This window comes from Schistocerca cancellata, chromosome 7 (assembly GCF_023864275.1).
Source record: "Schistocerca cancellata isolate TAMUIC-IGC-003103 chromosome 7, iqSchCanc2.1, whole genome shotgun sequence".
Taxonomy (NCBI): domain Eukaryota; kingdom Metazoa; phylum Arthropoda; class Insecta; order Orthoptera; family Acrididae; genus Schistocerca; species Schistocerca cancellata.
The window spans coordinates 368,319,406-368,339,622 of record NC_064632.1 but is presented as its reverse complement, the minus strand read 5'-3'; the positions used below and the strand labels follow the sequence as shown (position 1 = coordinate 368,339,622).

At 38.8% G+C, this 20,217-nt stretch overlaps 1 protein-coding gene across 1 annotated transcript in view; it reads right to left on the bottom strand.

The window, feature by feature from the left end:
• LOC126092606 (protein turtle-like) overlaps positions 1-20,217 on the bottom strand; it is an 855,628-nt gene that overhangs the window by 76,439 nt on the left and 758,972 nt on the right. The window contains exon 11 of the mRNA XM_049908305.1: positions 1,586-1,857. Coding sequence (XP_049764262.1) covers positions 1,586-1,857 — 272 coding nt within the window. The remainder of the gene's footprint in view (positions 1-1,585; positions 1,858-20,217) is intronic.

Below are 20,217 nucleotides of genomic sequence, written 5' to 3'. Positions count from 1 at the left end.
AGGAGAAAATAAGCTATTTTGAAGTGAAAGTCTACCCTTGTCTTCTTTTACTGCTCAGCTGCTGTTTATCTAGAACTTCAAACAAAGAATTTATGTAACTTCACACAGTACATTATTAGCTTTCTTCTTACTGACAAAGTCAAGACTTCCTTTACATGAATGTTATAGAGTAAAGCAGACTTTACATTCCTGAGTCAAAGTTTTTGATAAGCTACAGAAGGGGTGGTCAATAAGATACTCTATTGCTTTCTTTTTGAATATCTGAGTATTTTCATGATTTTGCAAACTGGGAGCAAACTGCAGGAAATGATTCCTGAGAGGATAAAGAGCAAAGAAAGGACATGTGGACATATGGTCAAAAATGCATTTCAGTGGAGGTACACCCACTTGAAGGTGAAGGTAAAAGATCTTTGACAATGTTGGTTTCAATGATTGAGAGCACACATGAGAAGACACCATGCAAGTGGCAATGTTCTATCCATGATAGTGTTTCAGATTCACACTGAAGACAGCAGTGATGTTGTCCACAACTTGCATTATCCATATCATTTATGTATGCAAGCCTACAGACTTGCTTCCACAGCAACCCTGTAGCATAGACACCAAGCATACACTCTTAAATGTAGGGCTAAAACACTATTACACACAGAACATTCCCACTTGCCTGTGTGCTTTCAATCACTGAAACCTATATTGCCAAAGATCTTTTACCTCAACCTTTAAGTGGGTGCTCTTACCTTGGGATGCATTTCTGCCCATAATGAGTGTGATTGTGGAATAAGGGCTGTGTAGTGTTGGAATTCCACCATTGCACCCAGTCTTTATACTTCTCTTCTTTTCCACCCCCCTCCCGCCCCCACTTCTCGCCAGCACTCCGTCTAACCTGCAGCACTTCACTGTCTGCCACTCACTCCTACTCTACTATCCCTCCCTCTCTCTGCCCCAGCCTCCTCCTTACTCCCACCCAGTCGCCACTCCAATCATACATTGATGCTGCTGCTCGCAGTGTGGCCTCAGTTGCCAGAGACTGCAGTCATGCGTGTGTGAGTTGCGTTTGCATGAGTGTGTGTGTGTGTGTCTGTCGTCTATTTCTGATGAAGGCCTTACTGGTCTAAAGCTTTATTTGTGACAGTCTTTTTGTTGTGCCTATCTGTGACTCAGCATCTCTGCTACATGGTGAGTAGCAACTTTCCTTCTCATAACATTTCACAAATAACATACCACAGAAAATATTCACAAGGATTCAAACAACAAACAAATATATTAGATAAACTTTTTGAGAGGGGTTGATAGCTGTACCTAGCAAGAGATAGGGGAAACATCAAATGTACAGAGCTTTCGTAAAGATGTACTAAGAATGGATAAAGCAGTTTCACAACACAAAACTGATAGCAAGAGTGGAAAAAAAGTTTGAAATAAATCTGAATGGCACACATTTGTGGAAAAAATTATATATATGGGTAAACGATTCAACAGAAAAGCAGAAGTATCCAAAAGAATAAACAAGTTCATAAATGGAGAAAACAACGAGCTCAATGAGACAGGAACAAAAATTTGTTAAGTAGCAGACAACAGTATGACTTACCAGATAGTATACTCCTGCTTGTATCCAGATCCTCCACTGTATCCTGGAAGCCACTGCAATGTGACAGCAAACTCACTTGCATTGCCTGAGACGTTATATGGAGCATGTGGCTGCGTGCCTTCAACAACAAGCTGGGTGACTGTCACAATTGTTGCTACTTCATTTGAAGCTACACACTGGTAGAATCCAAAATCTGCACGCCGCAGGCCCTCAATTGTAATGTTGCCCCCCTGCACTCGTACACGGTTCCGCTGCAGAGGTGATCCGTCTCGCTGGAAAAGAAAACATTCTTTAGAAGGCATAATTGTTTGGTAATCACTTCTGGCAAAATGAACATAGACTATACACTAAAATATAGTCAATGGCCCTACACGTCTACAAGACACTGGCTTTCCAACTGATTGTTTCTTCATACACTGCCTAAAGCATCAATAGGCAGCAGTACATAACAGCTGACATAGATTTATAATATACTAGTATCATTTTGAAATTTTTCCCTTTGGTTGAGTGGGCCACATTCCATTCCCTTCATAAAGGAAAATTTTCATCTGGTAATATGATAGTTAGCAGGACTCATCCAAGGAGGTGACCAAAAAATTGATAAACTATGTACAGGCTCCAGTGGATATTTATTACAAGAAACATACAAAAATAAATATACATGAATAAAATAACACTTCTCCACAAGAATGATAAGACAGATTACAGGACAGCCTCTTAAAAAGTTAAGTGATAAACTGTTACAAGATCAGTTATGATAAATAGAAGGGAAGTTGAATCTTGTCTGTTGGAATGCACATGCTGATTTCAGGTTTCACTGTACATAGTACCTCTTTAATAATCAAGAGTCACATAAAAGTTGCCCCCTTTCCTCTGTGTAGTGTCCCTATTCTTCATGGTTTTTTCGCTAACAAAAGAAGAAGCTTATTGTTCTAAAAAAAGTAAATATTTAATGATGGTCCTTGTAGCTTTGACTCTGATTCACACTACACAATGCTTACAAGCAACAGCAGTATTACCACAGTTTGATTAACAATGTTTGGAAATCATATAAAATGAAGCAACAATTTTAAAGATTAATTTGGTGATGCTTATGAAATGAAAATAAATGAGAGTTTAACATTATCTGTCAATAATTAACATTGTTTGTCATACTACTTACTTCTTTTCTATGTAATCTGATCTCAATGTTACAATTTTTATTATTAACTTCTGTTCTACTTTCAGCACAAGAATTCCATAGGGAGAAAAACTGCACTTCTTCACCAGCACATGCTTTCAGAACTTTTTTTGTCATACAAACATTCTTGAAGCAATCCTTTGGATTATCACACACTACCCCTTATTTTATAAAGACAAAAAGCTAATATATGTTTCTCTTTGTATTTTCTTTGTTGGAAAGGCACTAATAGAATGCTGTTAGTGAATTATCTGTGTACATAACCTTCACTTTAAAATTTCCTTTTCACTGTTTTACCTGCCTGCAGTTATAAATAAGATCAGTCCCTCCAAGTCACCTTCCAATTTCAGGCCTGTTGCACCATTAAGCAAGTTAACACATTTAAGTTGATGTAGGAAAATTTAGGATGACTTTAGACAGAACATACATTCCCTATAAAGAATGACAACTTCCTTTAATGTGTATATATGCCAGATAATGTATTTGAGTGAAAGGAAAAATTTCAATAGGTTTCATCATAGAATTGTTGAACTGAATTGAGCTGAATTTTATTTGATCCTGTAGGATTACATTGTGTACAGTAAATGTATATGTAATATAGCACATGTCAAAAACAGAAAACATTCATCATTTATTTCCTAAGGAGCAAAAATTACACCCTCTAATATCACTCATTATATAGAACAATATGTACAAATTTAACATAATAGGTACCCTTCAAAACAGTAAAATTTCTTTTCCACCACATAGACCGTGAGTTGTTTTTGAAAACTTGGTGTCATGTTATAGCATCTACTACATGTGTCATGGCCAAAAATCAAGGTTCGTGCCAACCAGTGATGTTATGCTTACCTGGTGTGACAGTGTTGCACGTGTATTGTATCAAGTGATCACATATGTCAATTAGCTTCAATGTCAGCCACCAGTGATGCAGTGTTTTCTATACATGCATATGATATCTATGTGTTGTTTCTCCTTGGTATGTGAATTTTATGTTTTGTGTGTTCCTTTCTTTTAGTTTTAGTTCTCTACAGTCTGTCACTCCAGGTTACAGTAGTAACCAGTTCTGTTCATTTGAATTATCCTTATGATCATGAATGTTTTTGTTACTATCTGAGCATTCTTGATAATCTGTTGCTGCCTGTAACGATGTATTAACTAGCTAGTAGCAACCAGTTATTTACACAATAAAGATATGTCAATCCAGCTCAACTTCTGTCTTAGACTGAACATGTATTCGAAGGTTACACTGTATGCGACAAGATGGTGGTGCCGATGTGATCTGAACTAAAGAATCAGAGCCATTGAAAGCTAAGACTCTGCTGGATTTATTGATTGATACGATGTCTGAGGAACAAATGGTGTCCTGGCTATCAGTCTGTTCACTGTCCTTCTGGCTTAACAATCCCGTGTTGCGGTTTGAACAGGTGGAAGTAATTGCTACACGGGAATCACAGTTGATTTGACAAAATTCACTCTGATTGTGAGCCAGCTTGACCACTGTTTCGCCACTGAGGTTCAAGATGTCATTACTGCACCACTGCAGAAAAACTTGTATGAGAAACTTAAATCAGAATTAATCGAGAGACTTGCAGTATCACAACAGGGACACATATGGCAGTTACTGAGCCAGAAGAACATAAGTGATCACAAGCTGTCATAGTATTTGCATTGTTTATGGAACAAGGTGGATACAGTTACTGTGCTGGACCAGTTGCTATGGACCCTGTGGAGCAGCTCACTACTGTATCAGGTCAAAGCAATTGTAGTGTCACAGACAGAGATTTCATTGGACAAGAAGGCAGAACTTGCAGATTGCATCCAGGAGGCCACTGCACTTTCTCAGTTTAGTGCAGTGACAGTGTCGGGTGGTAGTACAGCAGTGGCCACCCAAGTTGTGTGCAGATTTTGACCATTTGGTGTAGAAGGTACAGTTGCTGTGTACAAAGTTTGGCAAGCTTATGTCCCAAGGCAGTACCAGTCTTGTACACGGTGTTACCGCACGAGATCACAGAGCTGTTTGTGATCCAACACTATGTTGTCTAACATGGAACACCCCACGTACTGGTACCACCACAAGTTCAGAGAGCAGGCCCAGAAGTGCACAGCCCCTTGCACGTTTTAAATGCCAGTGACAGCTGGTCGTAGGAGCAACCAGCTGTACAAAGAAGTCACAACAGCTGTTTATCAGCGAGAGACGATCCAGTCAGAAGTACCTAATAGACACTAGTTTGGACTTGGGCGTCTTACCTCACACTTCAGTGCACTGTTACACATTGCTGACAGTATTCTCTTTCTCTACTACTAATAACTCATCCATCTCCACATATGAAACTCAGTGGATTTAACTGAATTTTCGGCTATGCTGAGAATTCACCTAGAATTTTGCCATCATGGACATCATGGAAGCCTTATGATCTCTTGGAATATTACCACTTCATACCTGATGTGTGCAATGCTCAGCTGGTCAGTGGTGTTACTGGTCTGATGGCTGCAGGGTTCCAATGAGATGCAGTTGTGCACAGCACTAAGCTGATACAGGTGTGTGACAAGGAGTACAACCCCCTGCTAAATCAGTGTGTTGACTTGACCTCCTGGCACACCTACACAAGTGCCACACAATATGATGCATCACATAAAGACCAATGACAGTCCACCAGATTCTTGCAGGCCTAGGCACTTGGCACCTGATCGCCTGCCCATCACCAAGGCGGATGTCAACACAATGCTTAAGGAAGGAATAATTTGACCATCAAGTAGCCCCCCCCCCCCTCCCTGTCATCTCCTCTATACCTTGTTCTACAGAAAGGAGAAGCATGGTGCCAGTGTTGTGATTATCATACACTCAATTCCTGACCAATGCCCGATCATTGCCATGTGCCACTGTTGCAGGACTACAATTACATGTTACACTGAGTGACAATATTCGGTATTTTGGACTGTGCCAAGGTTTATATGCAGATTCCTGTGGCAGAGGAAGACATTTTGAAGGCAGTAATTATTATTCCGCTTGGACTTTTTGAGAGCAAATTTATGACTTTTGGGTTATGGGATGTGGCTCAAACCTGGCAGAGGTTTATCGACTCTGTCCAGCAAGGTATACCATTCTGCTTTTCCTATCTCAGTGATTTACTTGTGTATTTGGCCACCAAGGACCAACACTACCAGCACATTAAAGAGGTATTCAAATGTCTGGACAGTATGCTGTGGTGTCAAACATGGCCAACGATGTTTTCTGACAATCCGAAGTTACATTCCTAGACCAACACATATCAGCTGCAGGCTCCCTACCGTTAACAGAGAAGGTTGAAGCCATTCTGCAAGTTTCAAGACTGACTAAACTGCAAGTTCCAAGACTGACTACAATTAAAGAATGATGTCACTTTCTAGGAATGGAAAAGTTTTACTGCTGCCATCTACTGTGTGCAGCACAACTGCAAGAATCAGTCAATGCGGCACTTACCAACCCAAAGTTAAAAGGCAGTGCACCAGTGCAGCAGTCAGTGGCAATGAGCTTGACCTTTGAGGCTGCAAGGCAGTGAATGGTGGATGTGGCACTGCTGGCACATCCCAAGTTTGACGCACATTTGGCACTGGTAGTGGATACAAGTCAAATAGCTACCGGTGTGGCTTTGCAGCAATTGTCAAATGGATCATGGCACCTGCTTGCGTACTTCTCACAAAAATGGTCACCATTGCAACAGAAGTGAGGGTATATGACCATGAGCTCCTGGTTGTGTGGGAGGTGGTAAAATACTGCTGGCCATGAGGCAAGAGGGTTTATGCTCTACAAGGATCACGAACCATTGATCTACACTTTCAAGTGGAATAGTGACAACTTCTCTCCTAAGTAGTACAATCATGTTGAGTTCATAAGCCAATTTAGTATGGACAATAAACACATTTCTGGCCCTGACAATATGGTGGCCGACTGTCTTTTGCACATCAACAGTGTTGTGAAAACTACAGATGTTTTGGAATTAGCCAGGGCCCAACAGCAAGATCAAGACCTCAAGACTTTCATCAGTGATGCCACTTCAGAGCTGAAGTTAAAACTCACTGGCATTCCCAGTGATGACTCGTAGGGAAGTTCGCACCCACTCCTACATGTTTCGGCACTCTTCACAATCTGTGTTACTATGGAGCCTAGCCAACTAATTTCGCAATGGTTTATATGACTTAGGATGGAGAAAGGATTACTGGGAGTGCACACAAACATGTCCCCAGTGTCAGAGTTGTAAGGTGATTCACCACGCGTACTTGCCAATCGGCAATTTCTCGGACACTGTCATGTGTTTTGCATATGTGCACCTATATTATTATGTAGGTTTTAGGCAAACTTCTTAGTAACTTTATTTCTTAGTACTGAGGTCCTTTTTCAAGCATTGTCATTCAGTGGTGTATACTTCACATCTTCTTATTCCTGTATGTTTTGTGGGTGTGAACACTATAATTTGTAATACACTCTGAACTATCTTTTGTTTTGCATATTACTCTTTTATACACATACAAAAATGTACAAGTTAAGATTCCTACATCTTTAAAGCAGTTTCTTCATGCTTCAGAAGTCCTTCTTCTTAAATTGATCATAACTGCCTTTTCTTATATTGTGAACACACTTTTCGTTTCTAGAATGTTTGAGTTTCGCCACACTGTCACTCCATGGTGCAAGTATGGTTCAAAGAATCCATGGTGCGCTGTGCATAGAAGCTGTTTGTCTGTGTACTGTGATACTTGCTTCTTTATTAATATGACTGAGCTGAGTTCCTTACAGAGAGAATTAATGTGCTGTTTCCATTTCACCTCATTATCCACAACAATACCCAAGGTTTTATTGGATTCTACTTCTTCCAGTTTTGTATCATTCTCCTCTAAGCCCATATGCACAGACTTGCCTCTGTTTCTGAACACAGTGTATATAGTCTTTTTCAGACTTATAACCAGTTCATTTTCCATGGGTCATTGAGCTGTGATGTTTGCAGAAATATGTGTTCTTCTCTCAAGCTGTTCCACATTGTGGACTGACTTCACTATTATTGGGTTATCTGCATTTTCTCTTCAACTCCTGTATCATTTACAAACAGATTAAACATCAATGCCCCCGTTATTGAACCTTTAAATTTCAATGGCTTTGATTTCTGAGTGGCATGAGTTCCCTACAGATACACATACTGCTTGCTGTTGCATAGTTATGATTGCATCCACTTCTGCTTGAACGCCATGCAGCATAACCTCTGTTATCTGGCCTTTCATTAGCTGACTCCTTTGATTATCTGACCATGTGTGGTTTTGGTTTTGTCAAGAAAGAAACAAGGAGATCCCATTTCCAGGCTCTATCATAAGAGAAAAAGCTTTTGAGATGCATCACAAACTACTGGGGGGGGGGGGGGGGGGGGGGGGGAGAGCTATTAGGCAAGTTGCTATTTCAAGTGAAAAACATTCTGCTGGTCATATACATAGGGAGTTCACTGAAAAAATAGGCTCAGCAAATAACTAATAGCTGAGTAATTACAAAACATTGATGAGAGTGGGCTAAGCTACAAAACGCTCCTGCAAAAAACTCTTTCTTCAAAGAATGCAACTGTCACAGCCATGAAACTACCAAAGGATAGGCTGACCACTACAACATATAGTAACACAAGTGGTGACCATAAATTGTCATTGTTTGTAATTGGCAAATATTCAACAAAACTCAGCACTTCCTGTTTATCACAAAGTTAAAAGTAGTCCTTAGATGAGTGGTAATTTGTTACAAGAATGGTTTTTTGGTACATTTGTTCTGGCTGTTAAAAATACTTGGAATTTAAACTCCTACCACCCCATGCAAATGTATTGCTAGGTAATGCCCTAAGACACGCCTCTGAGTCTGAAATTCAACAAGCCGACATAAAAGCGAAGTCCTCCACCCCTCGCCCCACATGACTTCAGTAATACAACTGCTGGACCAGGGAGTCGCTGAGTGGTTAAAATGACATTACAGGAAGAGATGTGTCAGCACTTTGTTAGAGAAAACAGAAAATGGTAGTGATCTTTTTAAAGAAATGAAAAGCCTCAGTATAAAAAATGTAAAGTACATAGTTGCTCAAGCTTGCAAAAAACTTAAGAAAACAATTCTACAAAAATCATGGAAGATGGTTAGTCCTAGCCTAAGAACTAGAGATGGGCAAAACTGTTCTTTTCAGAGATTGGATCAGAACTGTTCACTCCCTGAAATGAATTAGCTCTTTTTCATGACTCACCACTCATTTACAATAGAAAATAAATGGAAGGCACATTGCCCTTTAAACTTGGTTTATTCCAGTACTATACCTGTATTTTGATCTTATTTGATCCTATTTTGAAGTAACACAGATAATGAGTAAGAATTTTGTATTGTTTATTGAAATTTCCACGATATGACAAAGTTTTTGATTATTGATTTATTTTGCACTATCGTGGTTTTTTGGGTGATCGGAAAATGTTGTAACTTGAGATTTACATTAACAATATATTTGGCTATAATGTATTAAAATTTCATTAACCTCATACAAATACATCGCAAGCCATATATTTTTAAAGTGAACGTTTCCTTCCGAAGACGCCTAAAATCGCAAAATCCGTACCAGAATAAGAAAAAAAATATAAATTTGACTGTAAAACGAAAATGCTGCATATAGCCTTATGCAGAATAAAACAAGGAAAATATTGGTGTATCACATTTTGCGATACGTTTATCGGTTCGCTCGTAATTAAAGCGTAAATTCGAGTGTCCATAATAAAAATCCTATAGTAAGAGGAGTCATCAGGAACCTAATCTAATCAGTTTAAACAAATAAAAATAAAATAAAAACAATTGATGTATACATAACATAATAATGTAATATACATAGCGGTATTACTATGAAGAACAATATCCAGTGGGGACGAACTCCGATGCAGAGGCGCTGAGTCGAGCAGGTCGAGCCACGAGCTGTATTACTGCATGAGCTGAGACCGCAGAGACCAGAGTGACACCTGAGTCGCTTTGCTCAATGCTCTGGCTAGAGTCGAGACGGTGGGGTGAGCGTTGAGCGGGTGAGTTCCGAGGGTGGGGGGAGCGGTGAACTCACCCGCTCCGAGACAAATCGTCCGTTCCCTTGCGAGCAGGTTTTTGCAAGTAGTTCCTATGTTATCCGCTAGGTGGCTCTCTGTTCTGTTGCTCGCATCAACTGCCCAGAGGGCAGGACGTGCGACTGAAACGATCGCCGACAGAGTGCGATGCGAAGTTAAGCTGCGCCAGACACTGCACATGGCAGACGACGCACAGAGACGGCACGGCATATGTGAAACACAAATTCCAATGGGGCACTGCACAATGCAGGCAGCCAAGATAGAAGCAGGGCAGAGGCCGGTGCTGGCTGTGTTGTGTAGCATGCACTGTGCTCTGACCAGCAGAGGCGCTGCTGATATGCTCCGTCTCTCTCTCTCTCTCTCTCTCTCTCTCTCTCTCTCTCTGCCGTGGGAAACGTTTGGAGCTACCGTTCTTTTTTTCTGAATCACTGATTGTTCACTCCTTTGAAAGATTAAACTCTATGAATTAGTTCAAGAGTGGATCCCCCATCTCTACTAAGAACTACCAGAAACTAATGAGACACAGCAGATTTAGTCAATGATTTCCGAAACCTCCAGAATGATATTCAGCCTATTGATGTAGGGGAATAGTTAGCAGAAGGTGATGATGCTGTTGTTACCAATGAAGAATATGAAGATGATCATATCATAAATCTTGTTTTGCAAGAGGAATTACAGGACGAAGAAAAGGAAAAAGACAAGGTCAGCACCTCTGCAGAAAGGATGCATTCAAGATTGCCCTCAAATATTTGGCACAACAGCCAACTGCTACAACTATGGACATACTGTGGGCACACAAATGATGAGATGCCACCACAGAGTCAAGATTTAAGAAACTGGAACATAAAAACATTTTACACTTTTTAAGCAGACTACTGGTGTCTAAAATTTTCTGTTTTTCTTTCTCTTTATCTGAAATGTAATGTTTTATTCCTAATTTTGATTTATTACATTGTTTTGAGCTCTGTAAATGACTTGTTCCATTTTCCTCTGATTATACAACCTTTGCAGCGTCTTTGTCCCCACCCTGGGCCCCAAAAGTGACAATTAATTGTGGTTCTATTATAGTTTTCCAATTTTTATATCAGTACTCCATAGACACTGGTGTTGAATGCTTTTAAGAGGTACAAAAACATTGGAGAGACAATTTTTTTTTCATCTACACACTGTATAATGTATCATGCCAGACTGACAATTACTGATTCTGTAGATTTACTGGCTGGCCAGTGTGGCCGAGCGGTTCTAGGCGCTTCAGTCTGGAACCGCGCAACCGCTACGGTCACAGGTTCGAATCCTGCCTAGGGCATGAATGTGTGTGATGTCCTTAGGTTAGTTAGGTTTAAGTCATCCTAAGTTCTAGGGGACTGATGACCTCAGATGTTAAGTCCCATAGTGCTCAGAGCCATTTGAACCATTTGTAGGTTTACCCTTTCTGAAACCATCTGTGATGGAACAAAATGTTATGTTTGTCCAGATAAACAACAGTAGCTGTTGGGCTCTTCCTTGTCATCTTTCTTGTACACTGGCATGACCCTGCTTATCTTCAGTTTTTCTGGAAAAGTTCCACCTCTGAAATTCCATCTGCGTTACCTTGTTTTTAGTGTTCATAGTTTTTGTCTCTCTTATAATTTTTGTATACTTTTTTTGTTATACTTCATAGTTTTCAGTTTCACCCAACTGTCTCAGTCCCTGCAACTTCACACGCTGTTCTAAAAATATTTCACTAGTAATCCATTGTGTTTGATCTTTTGTCTCTTTACTTTGGGGAATGCTGCATTAAAATGGTATTTAACTGTTGTAATAAAGGAATCCTTACAATATGTACCTGCAGAGTTTAATTCCAGATTTTCCTACTTAATATTGTTCTAAAGTTGTTAATACTTGGTTTACTGATGATCCCAATTTCTTTGGTTGTTCAATTTGATACTAATACTAAGAAGGTTATATCCCCATGTTGTACTTTATTAACAATTCTTCAAAATCTTGTCTTGTTTTTTTATACTTTTCCCATGACAAAATTAAAGTCTTCACAATATCAGTGCTCCTCTTCATATTCAACTGCAAAGTATGGTAGCAATTTCTTTTTTCCTTTCACAAGGATGTTAATCTTGCCACCTGGTGATCTGTGCACACTAAACACTCTTAAGTCATCTGTCAATATGCCAGTAATTTTGAAGTCTTCTTCTTTAATTATGGGTAATGTCACACCTTTACTCTTTGGAGTATTTAAGAGTTTGCCTATTTTAATTTATACAGAAACTGTATCACCTTGATGTTTAGATCTACAGAAGTAATTAGAGAAGATATAGTCCTTTATTGTTAGATTATCTACTTGACTTTCAGTTACACCATGTTCACTGGTGCGTAATATGTCTAATTGTATTTCACTTAAGAGTACTTCTGCTTTTAGATCCTTACTACCAGTATATTGGATAATCTGATGTAGTACTTTTATGTAAGTTTCCTTTTCATGATTTACATATTTTGGACTGTATTCTGAGAGTATATTCTGTATTGTCTCCTTTTTAGGTGGTGCTTTTGATTTTGACCCCATCAGACCACATTAGTTCCCATCATTTCTAATGATTTTGTAGGTACCTGTAAACATTCTGCTGATTGAGTGTGTTATACACCACAGTCTATTTAAATGCATGAAACACTCTCATAGGCATTTACTACCTAGAAATATATTTGGGTACACAGTTTACCTTGGACATAAATTTGTTACTCTCTAATCTCCTTTTTATGATTTCAGTCAGTACAAGCCTGGATCCTACATTAGCAATTCTTCCCAAATGAATTGTGCTTCTTGTCTCATAAGTAATTTCTTCTTTGCTGCTGCTTCCTAAAGAATTCATTCCAATGTGTACAAACACATCAGTGTAATTACATTTGGATTCAGAATCCATTTCTGCAGTTGGTGGATTTGCAATTCTCACATTTCTAAAATATTTGTCAAGTTGTTGCATTCTAATTCCAGGTAACACATCAATTTTGCAGTTGGGCAGTGATATTTCTCAGTAGCGAGTTGCCAGTTGGAAGAAATTCATTTCCTTTCCATTGTACTGCTATGGTCTTTTCTTTTATTTTACCTTCCGTCACAAACATCTATATTTATCTACAGATTTTTTCCTCACTGAATTTATTGTGGTAGTATCAGAAACACAGGATAAGTTACAGTTTTTAAAATCTGTGTGAGCATATTTATTTTTGCAGTCTTGTTGTATTTCCATTCTACAGATTTCACACACATAGGACTGTTTTCCTTGGATTACTCTATAATGTCTGTTCTTTATGGTCAATATTTTGGGTTTTAATGTCTCAGTGTCACTTTGTGGTAACTTGGCAATTTCGTTTCTTGAATCCGCTGCACTTACAAGATCAGCTGCTTCCACACTAGACAGCTGCACCCCATGTCCATAGGCAATGATCAGTAGTCAATTTTATGTTTACTTTCACATATTTTCTATGCGACCAGTAATTGCATCTGACACACAAAATAACTTTCAAAAACCTTTCATCACTCATTTTTCACTTTCTCTAAAAAAGAACTGTTTACTTTTTGTATTTTGAACAAGAGCAAAGAGTTCCTACACTTTCTTATTGGTGCCATTTTTGCAGCTCATTACACTTGGTTACATGTATCAGACACGTAGTGGTAATGCTATGAAGGAGGCGTGGCTTGTAGTATCCACACGGGGAAAGGCAGAGGCATTTGCCAACCAGAACTATCCTAGGCCTCGGGCTATGCTGCAGGTAGTCACCACAACAACAATTTTAGGTGGGGACAGGAGGGGTGCGTAATGTCACACACTAGCTAAAAGTTTACAAACTGTACCTCCTTTTGCTTTCATAAGTCACATTTCCCAATTTTATCACAATAAATTGTACTAAAAGACATTTTTTGGAGAGATTTTTAATGCAGTGTATGTTGGCTTCAGTTCATGCTTAATGTTTTCCACATTTTCATTTCTAAACTTGATATGTTTAACGTTTTGCAAGTGTTCAATATATTCGTGAGACAGCCTCAGTGTTTCTGTGATGTCACAGATCTTGTGCTGTGATTAGTTATGTAAGCAAACTGAAAACCTCCACATTAAGCGTTTGTGAAGTTAGTGTACCACATTTATTGGCTTTTGTATTTATACAATTTTCAAATCATTTGATTTGATGCATAGAAGACATGTCAAGATTTACAATAAGAAACGTTTTAGGAGAAATACAGAAGTTTATATTATTTTTTATACATTTCTGAAACACTGCTATACAAATACATACCATAGTTTTAAATTTACAGAAATAAGATGTCTAATTACCTTGTTCAAAATGTGAAACTGTCCTTAATGAATTCTTCAACAGAATAATAACACTTTGGAAGATCAGCATTTTTAATAACAACACTTCTCCACCAGAAAAGTAAAGAATAATATTTCCAGTGAATCAAGCTCCATGTTAAATATATTTACATGGTTTGCTTCTTTGATATAGTGATGATTGCAAGTTACCTTTATTTCACTCTGCTTTAATGATTTAGTTTCAGATTGCATCATTTTGGTTTTGGTTACACTGAATTTTAGATCATTTTCATGGAACCAAGATTCAAGTTTTACTAAAGTACTTTTGAAACTTCCTGAAATTCTTTCATGCACCTCATCATCAATTAGAACTTGATGTATCATCAGCAAATAAAACTGAATGAACATAAATAGCTAGTGATAGGTTGCTTTTGTAGAAAAGAAACAGATGGGGATCGAGTATCGAACCTTTGGCGACTCCTTGAGCAATATTTTCCAGTTTGATGAGTAAATTCTTGAATTTGAAGTCACACTTATGCTTTATTTCCTATCTGTTAAGTAAGAGTTGACCCAATGTAAGCAGTGACCCTGATTTCATATATCTGTAACTCATGGAGAAATAAGAAGTGTTTCACTGAACTGAATGCTTCTGTCAGATCACAGAATATTGCTGTAATATAAGCATTAAAGATCTCTGCAAAGTTTCTGCATTCTTTGTATGGTTTGTTTTGCTATTGTGTCAAATGATGTAATGTCAGTGTGAAAACATGTTACCACTAATTTTTAAGCTCTTCATTTAGTAGGTGAAATAGACAGTTCCAACAAAGGAATTCCCTCTCTTACTAATGTATGTTTTGCTTATTTTAATTTTTTTGTTCATAGGAAAATGAAATTGTTTGTTCTCCTGCACTGCAAAATTTTGACAATTTAATAGTTGTTTCTCAAGCTAACTTTTGGCTAACAAATTGCACACCAAATTCATAATGTGCTGTTCTCAGACTCGCAGTATGCTGCAGTTATATGCAAGAAAATAAAACCCGCAAGAAACTCAGGTGCAACACCCTCACAAAAAGTAACTTGCGAAGAACAGTAATGTAACACTTTTCCCCACATATTTTCACTATTCATGTGTGACCCCCTCGCCAGGTGGTGACATTATTTTAACATATTCTAATGCACTCTAGTGAGACATTTACAAACTTATTCCTACACTGGATAAATTACCAGTGCCAGAGGCAAAAAACTATCTAAAATATTAATATTAAATGATGATTAATGACCCTTCAGAGTGTAATGCAGATACACAGAGACAGGGATTCAATAGCAAAATTTCAGACATTCAGTCCAGTTCCTTGTTATGTATGCAGCAGAATGTGAAAATCATGAAGAATTTAGTAGGCCACCCTTAGGCTCTGGTAGTCATGGCAGTGGGAGGTCCATAAGGGTTGTATTATGTAGATGGCATGCCCTCAAGACCCTATGACATAGAGAGAACAGGCACTTCAATGCTTGCCTTAAGACTAGCTACTACCTGTTCAAAAAGGTCACTTGATACCAACAGCTCTAAAAACATTCACTGCCATTATTCAAGTGGGAACTATTCTACATGCTTGTAATAATTGAAATGTTGTAATACTTTACTGAGATATAAATTTTAATGCATGTTTTGGAGCAGCTCCACCTCAGAGCCTTTAACTATGAGCTGCACCTGTATGAAGTAACGTGAAGTGGGATAGTCATACAAAATTAATTATAGGAAAGTTAAATAGATATTAGATTGTTTTTCAGATTCTGATTAATATTAAAACAACTGCAAATAATAACAACATAATGCAAGCTATTTTGAGGACTGCTAGTCTGTCTAATCTCTGGCACGTCAGATTAAATGAGTAGGCAGCTGATTTCAGTTAGTTCAAGAGTATAATGGACAAACTCCAGAATATTATAAAAAATCTTTGGAAGGCGGACAATATTATTTTTAAGAAATGCTATTGGAAATATTTAAAGGTGCAGTATTTTGAGACAGACAATGTGGAACATAGGAGCATGCAAAGAGGGGGTTTATACATGGACAAGGAAAAATAATTCCCGGATTTTTTCCGGATTTCCTGGTTAAAAATACACTTTCTACTGGGTGACAGTATATTTTCCCTTATCAATCTGTTGAATGTTTATGGTTTTATACACGGGCGTACAATTTCCAGGCACTTAAGAAAACGAAATTCAGGGAAAAGACACATTTGGAAATATCTTTGATGCGCAGCAACATGTACGCTGCGTATCTTCGTATTATGAAAGCATACACTAGAATTCCACTAAACACCACATGTTACTTTCTGAATCATTTAAATCAAGATTTCGATGCGCTTTTGTAAGCCATTTGTAGCTCATGTCACATGATCTCACCAGCCGATGACAGCGGATATTCAGAGCATAGGACATGTGATGTAGTTAGCCAACACCAACATCACTGTTAAGTAGCACAAACATGCAAACAGGGAAAGTTAATAGTTTAAATTAACATGCGTAGAGTTGCTACAAGAAAATCAAAGCTTTGACATATAATATTGGTCTCAAGCTGCAAGAGAAGCCAAGCTTTCCACTATGCTGTTGATCTTTTTTGCGCGTGTTACACTTTAAGATACATCACACAAATGTGCCAGTAAAATTTTTAATAATGACATAAATGTCTGATCTTCAGGGTTTGAAATTCTTCTAAATGGATCATCATCAAAGAGTTTATTTTTAAATGAGAGTCAAACGCTCTGTGATTTAATAAATTCATGGTGCATTCTTGCACATAGTTCAACTTACGTAAAAGGACATTTACTTTGAAAGTAACACTTTTCAAACCACTATTCGCAATATTTTCCTGCGACCTGTTAGAAATAGGTTTGTTTCAGCAGCTGCCAGAGAGTGCAGATAACAGGCGACACCGCTCTTGGATAGCTATCATGATGTAGGAAGCACGTGTGTACATACGTGTAAAACATTGAAAGATCACACAATATAACATAAAAGAAACAAGACATCAGGGGATACTGCAACAGCATCGGAATTTCGTGAACCATATTAAAATGTGCACACTTAAAGTGCAACTTAAAGGGCACATTCATATATCCAGATTCCCAATGGTAGATCTTGACCTGATATTAAGCTTTTCAGTGTGGTTTTCGAGATGTAAATTTTCTTGGAGCACCAGTACTGTATTATATCAAGTTTGGTTCTTTATTATGGTATAATGCCATACATACTACAAAATGAAAATGTGCACTTGAAATGCAGTGAACAGTTGAAACTAGCCAGTACTGTGGAATTAAACATTTTGTTTCAAATACATTGACTGCCTCTGCGGAAAAGGTTAACAAAAGTCAAATTTCTTTAGCAAACGGACAGCCCTATGTTATGTCACTTGGCAGAAGCACTGGCCAGTGCCCCTCGTGGCAGGTAGTGCCTAACAAAGGGACAAACCAGTCTGCCACCCTACTCCAGGCTGCTCAGCGGAACGCGTCAGAGCTTCTAGCAGCTCACTGCAACATCCAGTCTTTACCTGCACATTACGAAGAACTTAGCCTCCTCTTCAACCAACTAAACTACCATGTAATCCTCTTATCTGAAACGTGGTTGAAACCACACATATCCTCTGCATCTATTCATCTCCCAGGGTACACATTTCTTAGGGCAGACAGATCAAAAAAGTGAGGTGGCAGGGTCGGCGCGTATATACGAACAGATCTCAAAGCGAAAGTCTTATGTACGTCAAACCCTGCTGAAGAAAAAGAGGCTGAATTCATGTTCATTGAAATAAATATACAAAGTCAGAAGTTCTTGACTGGCATCGTGTACAAGCCGCCAAAAATAAGCTCAATGAGTTCCTTCCAGTCAGAGTTACATTCACTTCAGTGTCAATATGAACATGTCATCGTAATGGGTGACTTGAACATAGACCTGCTAAGAGACACTCCCTCCGCAATAAACCTAAGAAGACTGTTTAGTTGCAATAGCATGAACATTCTTCCATTACAACCTATACACCATACGGCGCACAGTCATACTCTTATAGACGTAATCGCAACGAAACAGACTGACAAAGTAAGAGATGTTGGTCAAACATCGGCCCCTGGCCTCTCAGCACATGATACAATATTCCTGGTCTACTCTGTGCAGCCCCCAAGGATCAAATCACGTTACATAACTTGTAGGAACATGAAACGTATTGACCTTGATGCTCTAACAGCCGATTGCTCAGAAATCTCATGGCATCAAATAATCAGAGAACCTACAATCGACGGCAAAATTAATGAACTTGGTGATAAACTCACTGCCCTCTATGACAAACATGCACCTGTGCGCACAATCCGTGTAAGAAAATCTCCTGCTCCATGGTTGACAGCTGAATTACGTCAAATGATGACTAATAGAGATGCCGCCCACAGGCGTTTCAAGGCAGATCCAAAACCCGAGCGTTTCGAAGAATATAGAAAACTACGGAACAGAGTAAAACAATGCATTCGCAATGCTAAAATCAGGCACGCTCGCTCCCTTGTATGCAGCGATCTGACGCCCACGACTCTATGGAAGAATTTCTGTAGCAGGGGGGTCGGAAAGGCAAAATTGGAAACTAATTTTCATGTGTCAGCTAACGAATTAAATGAATTCTTCTCTGCACCTCTGAATACCCGCAAGGCTGATAATTACCGCCCACAAGAATCCCCAAACAGGATAACTAACAATGATACCTTCCATCTAAAACATGTAACAACAAATATGGCAAGAAAAGCAATAATGAGAATCTCTTCTGATGCAAAAGGCAACGACAGTATCGGTATAACCATGATTAAGAATGTTGCCGATATCTTAGTACCTGTCTTAACTGACATATTTAATTTTTCCCTCGTGAACGGAATATACCCCACTGCATGGAAAAGAAGCATAATTCGACCCATCCCTAAGATCAAAAACCTGCAACAGCCTAGTGATTACCGACCAATTAGCATACTGCCTGCTGTTTCCAAAGCACTTGAATATATTGTTCATGACCAAATCACTAAACACTTGCATGAATTCAGCCTATATGGCAAATTTCAATCCGGTTTCCGTAAACATCACAGCACAAACACTGCTCTAATTAAAGTAACTGATGACCTGAAATATGCCATCGACAATCGAAAGGCAACAATATTGACGCTACTGGACTTCAGCAAAGCTTTTGACACTGTTAACTTTGACATATTGCTCAGAAAAATGCAACAGCTTAATTTCTCAGATAATGCAATGAGATGGTTTGAAAGCTACTTTAAAGACAGGCAGCAATGTGTTGTCTGCGTAAATGAAAAATCTTCCTGGAAACATGTTTCCTTGGGAGTGCCACAAGGATCAGTCTTAGGACCACTTTTGTTTTCTTTACATGTGAACTATATTTCGTTGGTTCTGTCCTCCTGTAAATATCATTTCTATGCCGATGACCTCCAGCTCTACCTAAGCGTCAGACCTGAAAATGTAAATACTGCAATCGTTCAGATGAATGATGATCTGTCTTCAGTAGTGACATGGGCGAAAAACCTGGGGCTTAAACTAAATGCAAAAAAGACGCAAGTAATCTTAATAGCCCATCAGAAATTAATAAGTTCAGATTTCCGTGAACGGCTACCTCCTATTCTGCTCGACGGTACTCCAATACCATATCAGAAAACAGTTAAGAACTTAGGTGTAACTTTGGATGAGCATCTCAACTGGGTGGAGAATACAGTCGCAGTGTGCTGAAAGACGTCTGCTTGTCTCTATGCTCTCAAAAAGTTTTGGAACATATTTCCACAGGACTTGAAACGCCAGCTCGTGCAAGCACTCGTTCTACCGAACCTCCACTATTGTGATGTGATTCAGCAAGGCATGAGTAGTGAAAACAAAAGACGGCTAGAACTAACCATGAATGCCTGTGTGCATTACACCTGCAACATTCACCGATATGATCATGTTAGTACTTCATACTCCGAGCTAGGGTGGCTGCAACCGGACAAATTGCGTGACTACTACACTCTATGTCTACTTCACCGACTCCTCGTCGCGCA